The 7,767-nt window shown below is 37.2% G+C and overlaps 1 protein-coding gene across 1 annotated transcript in view; it reads left to right on the top strand.

Annotated features, from left to right (window-relative positions):
- Positions 1-3,210: 3,210 nt before the first annotated feature.
- The window catches only part of Adamts20 (ADAM metallopeptidase with thrombospondin type 1 motif, 20), a gene marked incomplete at its 5' end in the record, with an annotated part of 162,387 nt that continues 157,830 nt past the window's right edge, over positions 3,211-7,767 (top strand). Inside the window, 1 exon segment of the mRNA XM_005406579.2 lies at positions 3,211-3,373. Within this exon segment, the coding sequence (XP_005406636.1) occupies positions 3,211-3,373 (163 nt within the window).

Genomic DNA, 7,767 nt, shown 5'->3' with positions numbered 1-7,767 from the left:
GTTATAAGTTGCCCACCAGTTGTCAATTCACTACATATGGAATGAACAACATATATGAATGAAGGATGTCTGATCCCTGCATTGGAATTAGCTATTAATATTAATGCCTACCCTGAATGATTTACTGTCACCTGACTAGGGAGGGATCTGTCTGTGTTAGTTCAACATGTAAGGGCTCTTTTTACTTTCTGGACAGACCAGTAGGATAAAAGTACTTACTATTTCATATGTGGGTGGCCAAAGCGTTCTCCATACTGGTCTTGCCTGAGCCGTGTAATTCTGTTGTTAATCTTCCAGACTTGTGGCTTTGATTCTCCTCTCTCTTCCCACTTTTGCTCAAACCCTTCCGTACTTAATCAGTGACGCCCTTCTCACATAATGTTTTAATATCCCTAAAATGAAATACAGAATCAGCCAGTTACATTGAAATGCAGTCATCAAGAAGTTTCACAGTTATACCTTTTTTATTTATTAGCATATAAAATATTAAGATGTATTTCAGACCTAATTTTAACTTTGAAGCACTGATGAACCCAAACAGCAATCTGAGAAAATGCATACATTTTCCTCTGATGAAAATTTCTGTACTTTCCCCTGGCAACGTCGTGTGGGTGTGTTGCCTTCATTCGTGGTTGAAAGAAATGCTAAATTTTAGTTACAGGTGAATGAAAATAAAGATGTAATATTTTCACTCAAGTTTATGAATTATATTGTGTTTCCAAACTTATGCCTCACCTCTGCTGAGCGTAAGTCTAGCTTATAAAGGTAGGAAATTGCTTTTTAGGATCAAAAATACCATGTACCATGTCCGCTGTGTGTTAAGATACTCTAGCAGGCAATGGAATTGCCCTACTTATATAAGCCTCCAGTCCAGCAGGGGGAGAATAGGAAGTGTGTTCAAAAAATACAGTGGATTTTTAAATTTAAAAATTTTAAAAATAGACACTATGCTATTGATCCCCTGAAAATATTCCCTCTTGCTTCACAGACATTTATCCCATCATTCTTGCTACTTTTTGTAAAAGTTAGTTTTTTGTTTTGTTTTGTTTTGGGTACTGGGGATCGAACTCAGGACCTTGCACTTGCCAGGCAAGTGCTTGTGCTGCTGAGCTATATCCCTAGCCCTAGAAGTTATTGATTTTTTTTTTTTTTTGGTACTGGGAATCGAACTTGGGACCTTGCGCTTGCCACACAGGCGCTTGTGCTGCTGAGCTATATCCCCACCCCTCTTGCTACTTTTTGCAGCAGTTCTGGAAATCTTCCTTTTGTCTTTAGTTATGCTATTGTGGCTGCCTTGACTTCCTGCATCAATTTTAATTGTTTAGCTTTCATGCTCATTAGAGTTTGGGGAAGAGCCGGAAGCCACATGGTGCCAGATCTGGTGAATGAAAATGCACCATAATGTTTGTATTTGTATTTGATAGAAAGTTCTGTAAACATTTGATCAGTGAAGAGTGATCATAAGATATTTATTATAGTAAAAGACACACTGCCATTAATCCCCCTCCAAGTACTCCCTTTTATTTCAAGCTACTTATCCCATCATTCTTGTCAGTGTATCTTTATTGTAATAAGTTTTAAAAAAATTTAAGTGTATCTTTTGATTACTCTTGTAGTTGTACATAGGAGTCAAATATATAAATACAGCATACAATAAAATGTACTGAGGAAGTCAGGCAGATGTGATCTATTTTCAGGAGGAGGGGTAGATATGTGGCTTCCTAGATTCCTGGTCCAAGGAAAACTTTCTGAGTAGTTTCTATTTAAGCTCAGTCTGGAAGGGATGAGGTGGAGTTATCCAAACTGAGTGTGAGGAGGTAGAGGGGTGAGGTGAAGAGTGGTGAGTAAGCAAATATTTTAGCCAGTAGAAGCAGCATGTATGAAGTATCCGAGTTAACAAGGGCGTCTTACCTGGTTCATTCTGCACCCTCCCATTGACTTTCATTTCTACCTGGTTTGTTTCTAATGAATCCTTCCAGAGTTCCTTTGCTAGTAAGTAACCAGGCAAATGGAAATGTTTAGTTTTTGGTTGTCTTCCTCTAACACACAAATTGTAGTGAGGTGTTTTATTTGATTTTATTGAATAATGTGGATAGTCATTTTTTTCCTAGCATAATTGCATGATCCAAGCTTCGGTAAATGGCCACAGTAATTTTTAGATTCTTATAAAATTTTTACTAGTACATGTTTGCAGTACATAATGATTACACATCATGGAGAATTGGTGTGTGGACATAATACATCCTAATTATTTTTATTTGCCTTTTTCCTCCCCCAGTTTCTTCTCCTGAGAAGAATTACTGTGGCTACTGTATGGACAGTAGATTATAGAAGGTTTTTGATATTTTTTAGGAGATAAGATGTTCTCTTTGATCATGGACGTAGTAGTAAAAGTTTGGGGCTAGTCATTCAATTTTGGTTGAACACTGATGATTGAGGCATCGAGATTTACAGGTGGATGGAATGTGTGGTTTCAGGGAAGGAGTCTTCATTTTTTCATGGATTTTATGGTCTCAACAACTTTACAATGCTGTGCCCATTTACTGAAGTAGGGAACGTTGCAAAACCGGCAGGTTGGAACCAGAAATAATGTGTTCCTCTTCAGACATATTAAGGTGGGGAATGTTTTGTAAGTGGAGATATCAAATAGCAAGTTTGGTGTTGGATCCTGGGATTCGGACTTGTTGGATTCTTTGTAAACACTTCACCCTGTTGACAGATTCCACGTTCAACATCTTCAATCTGACCCCACCCTACTTTCTAAAGTCTTGTGTTATAGTATAACCTTACATAGGCCTAAACAAACAAGCTTTATTATTTATAGATGACTTTAGATATCTCTTCCATTTTGAGGTCTTTATGCCATTATCCATAATCTGGAATACCTTTCATCTCTGTTCTGCCAGTCTGTGTATTATCTAATCTTCATTAAGAGTAGAGACAGATGAATGAGCCGTGGAGAGGAAACTTAATGTTCAATTGATGGGAATTAATGAACAGGCTTTCCTCATTACTCTGTGCACTCATTTAATTGTATTTTATTTGAGTTGTTGCTGTCCTGTGGATCCATCCCAGTTTATTGCACATGATAGGCAAGGGCTCTATCACTGAGCCCCTTCTCCACCCTGTATGCGTATTTTAACCTGTGACACCATATACTCCTAGTGGCTGTTGGGAAGAAACTGACTGTCACTTATGTTTTTTTTTCAGATGGGAACATTTAAAGCACACGATGGTGACTATTTCTTAGAACCTATCCTGAGGGCAGATGGGCATGAACAGGAGGATGACCACAACAAGCCACATCTTATATACAGACAGGAATTAAAGAGGAAGTCTTTTCTACAGTCTCACAGGCCTTGTGCAGTTTCAGGTAAACTATGAAGCAAAACTCTTTTCAGTCAGACTATGATACTGTTTAAATCTCTTTGTAGGTTAGCATTTATGTTTTCCTTAAAAATGTATTTACTTCTAATGAATTTGTTTTTAATTGACAAAAAGTGTATATATGTTTCATGTACAGCATGCTGTTTTGAAATATGTGTACATTATGGGATGGCTAAATCAAACTAATTAACATAAATTATCTCACTCTATTGGGTTAATATTATCCTTTAGTTATTGCAGGCTGATCAGGTCCATAATCTCCCAAGTGAGTAGACAGCAAAGACTAAATAAAAGAGACAAGTGGAATGATTTCAGGGCTCCAAGAGGATCAAAACCCTCTCATAGAATTTGAGATTCTCTAGAGGGTAAGACCAAGATAACATCCTTGGGATGTTCATTTATTTAGTTAGCAGAACAAGGGAGGAGAATACTCAAGAAGGACAGGAAGTGCTGAAGGACTTCTCCAAGTAAGGCATTATGTTAATCTAGGAGAGCTACGGTAACTCCAGAAGGTCTCTACCTAGCTGTGAGATGCCTGAAGCTACAGTCTTTGTCTATTTGAGGTTGGAACAAGGTGTCCTTGGCTGTGATCTTGTCTTATCCTTTGAGGCTTTAGGTCTTCACCCACCATTACAGGCCTTGGGGGATGAGTGACTCACAGAGGTTCACTTACTATGAGTCCACTGCCCATCACCAGACAAGATGCCTAGGCTTTGGACAAACTCACAAGTACACATGAAAAGCCAACTGGTTAATTTAAGTCCTGCTCAGGGCTGCTTCATAGTCCACCTCAGGCTGCATAATCACTCATCTTTCTTTGAGGTGAAAACACTTAAAATTTACTCAGAGATTTTTAAGAATACAACACATTGTTATTAACTGTAGTCACTGGGTTGTACAAGTTTCTTGTACAAGGAACTTACTCCTTCCACCTCACTGAAATTTTACATCCCTTAACCAAGATCTTCGCATCTCTTCCCCACGAGTTCCTGATAACCACCTTTCTGCTCTTTTTTTTGTGAGTTCAGCTCTTCTAGATTTTACGTATAAGTGAGGTCACATGGAATATCTTACATGTTGAAGTATTTGATATTCTAAACAATTTTTAACCTATAAGCATCCACTAGAAATTAATCTGTCTATAGGTACTGTTTAGTAGTAAGCTAAATTTAAACTAAAAAAGATAGCCAGTATATGGGATTTACAACAGGTAATAGAAGATTTTTACTTCAATCTGTTAATTACAACTCATGTAGTTTAGTTTTGCTTAGCATAATTTTAGATTAAAAAACAACTGAACCTAAGTAACATATTACATTGCTCAATTTTACATGATTTTAACTTTATATAAATGGAAATAAATTGTACATAGCTTTCTATGAGATGTTCCTTTTGTTCAGCATTGCCTCTGGGGTTCATCTTTTTTTTTTTCTTTTCTTATGTACCAAGAATTGAACTCAGGGCCTCACACTTGCCAGGCAGGTGCTGTGCTGCTGAGCTGCATCCCTGGCCTGGGTTCATCTATTTTGATGTATATGCCAACAGTTTGTTCATTTTTGTTGTCTGAGTATATTTCAGTTCCAGTTATTTTCTGCAGAACTTCTGGGTTGTTTGTAATTTTGGATATAAACAGTGGTGCTATGAGTGTTCTTGTACTCATTTCCTGTGTTTGAGAGTTTCTCCAGGGTATAAACACAGATATAGACAACTCCCGCATCACTTTACAAGGTGATGTTTGTCAATTTTATAGTTCCAATAAGAGAAGTAGAGAGAAGTAGGTTTTTCATGTTTTCCTCTACAAAACTCAGGCTGCTGGAGATTCCTAGATTGGAACCTCTGAGTAATGCATTTCTAAAAGGATAAACTGTTACTAGTAAAATATTTTACTTGTACAGTGTATAGAAGTTATCTTTTAAGAATCATGTCCATGTATGTATGTGGGTTTTCATTCTTCACAGAATGACATACGGTCATATAGTAGAGAAAAAGCACCGGCAGTCATCATCAAAGTGTAAAATCTGGACAAAAGAATAGGATTAGAAAGGATTTATTTGAGATTGTAGGTGTCTGTAAACTATAGTTCCAAACACTGTGATGGCATTTGTTTTTGGATATAATGGTATGTAAGGCTTTGGAAGTTTTCCCTGGGAATGCACTTCTTAACCTTTGCTATTATAAGAGTGCCAGTGCGGAGTGGTTCTCACTGTGTCTAAGGCCGTGTTTTAAATCTATTGACATAATAGATGTCTTTCTTATGCTTTTAATATGAGCATAAGGGTTTCATTTTACGACTTCAAAGAGGACACAAACGAGTACAGCTTCACAATAGAACTCCACAGAAGGCAGCTTATGCTTGTTCTGATCGCCCATTCAGGAGCAGCTCGTTTAATGAATTGTTTAGCTTCGAGCAAAGAAAGCCACCAAGTAGACATTCTGAATGCATACATGTTTCACATAATGATATGCAGGGCTTTGCATTCATGACCAGTGTTCTTGATAATCTGTAGGAAAATGGTTCGCTAAAAGCCAGGTTCTTTTACTTAAAAAATATTTATACTAAAGATTTATAATAAAAACTACAACTAAGAAACAGAAACAAAAACAAAAAAACCTTACGATGGGATTGTTGTTTTTACCGCAATATACTTTTTTCTACAACATTTATTTATTAAAATATAAAAAAGTGTCCATTCTTTTCATTAATTAAATCTTTCCATCTTTAGGTATAATAACCATACACATTTTTAATCACTAATACACACCATCAATTAATGGCCTAAAAATTAGCTGCTAATCATTATTTTGTTAGTAAAAGTAGAGAGTTATGAGTGTAATTAGTGAAACATTATCCAAGGTATTTTTTCCTTCCCAGTTCACACGTTGTTCAGAAATACTTGCAGGATTTTACATATGCTAATCAGTACCCCTTCGGGAGACTCCTTCATACAGGTGGGCTGACATGAACCAAGATGATTAAATGGAAAAAGAGAAGTGACTTATTTTTTTCCTTACTTTTCTGGATGTTTTTATTTGTGCTTCAGTTCATAGTAGCTTCAGTCTTGCTGAAATACATTACTTTACCTCCAAGGTCAGAGTTCCCTGTGTGCCTTGAGGCCGTACAAATTAAATTTGGTAGCCAAATTGCAGATGCCAGGCTGTCAGATCACAGGTATATTCTAAATAAAAATCCAGTGGAAATCGTGGAGCAAGCAAATAAGAACTCTCAAAAGGAACAAACATAAAATAATAACCTACCCACACCACCACCAAAGCAAAACTAAACAAAGTAAGTGAGACTCAAGGGAAAGGTCCTGAAAAGATGGCCGAGAATAAAAGGGGTCTCCCAGGTATGCCGTACTGCTGCTGTTTGTCCTCCCGGGGCCACTCAGATCTCTCGAGCCTTTCCTTCCGTGGCCCCCCTCATCTCACTGTTGTAGGTAGGAGCGCAGAGCTTTGGCAGAGGAATAAAACCAGCGACTGGGAGTGCATGAGGGTGAGATGCCTTTGAATTATTTTAAGATATCTGCAGGTTTTAAATTTCTATGCTTTTCTGGGGTTTTTCTACATTTAATTATATAGCCTTTCAGTCTTTAATGTTATAAAATGTATTTTATGCTTAGATCAGGGCTACAGGCAAGAGGAAATGTAAGAGCTGCATTTTCAGACTCCTGATGTGCGTGGAAAAGAGCAATGCTGCGCCGGTTAAGGAGGGGACGCAGAGGGGTGGGAAGTTCTCGGCGACCGCAGGGGACGGTCAGCCTGAGAGGACTTTCAGGACTTAAGGCTTTGTTGGATCTGCCGTAGGCATTGGGAAACAAGGAAAATTTAAAGCAGAGACATCATCCAAGTTGCCTTTTTATAAAAATAGCACATTATTCCCTTGGCATGGCAGCGTTTTTTAAAAAAGATAATTTTAGATTTGAATTAGAAGAGATTAAAAGCAGGGAGACTGAAAAATTTTCATTGAAAAGCTATTTGTCAAAAAGGGTTTACGTTCAAACAAGTAAAATACGTACTCATAGAAGTAAATTGAAGGTAGTTTTCTTTTTTCTCAACTTTGATGAAGTTTTAAAGATTTTTATGTGAGTAGTCTATTTGCATATTCTGTGAATGCATGGGAACTACTTTTTCAATAAAAATAGATGTAACTGCACATTATTTCCTCTAAACATAATAACTTAATCAGCATTTGCCTAAAGAAAATCCAGCTGCTTTTAGCCTCAGCTGAGGCCACACAGTTCATTTAGTAACTAGAACTGGGGATACAGTTTGAGTTCCGTCTCTGTTACTAACTGGCTTTGAGACCTGTACTTCTTTAGCACTTATCCACATTAGCTATTGAATACTTAATGACTTTAATGTTTCCTTTAAAAATTTTTT

This window comes from Chinchilla lanigera, unplaced genomic scaffold (genome assembly GCF_000276665.1).
Source record: "Chinchilla lanigera isolate Chin_1 unplaced genomic scaffold, ChiLan1.0 scaffold00099, whole genome shotgun sequence".
Lineage (NCBI taxonomy): Eukaryota > Metazoa > Chordata > Mammalia > Rodentia > Chinchillidae > Chinchilla > Chinchilla lanigera.
Note: the sequence above shows the minus strand (reverse complement) of the source record. Positions and strands in the feature narration are given on the sequence as shown.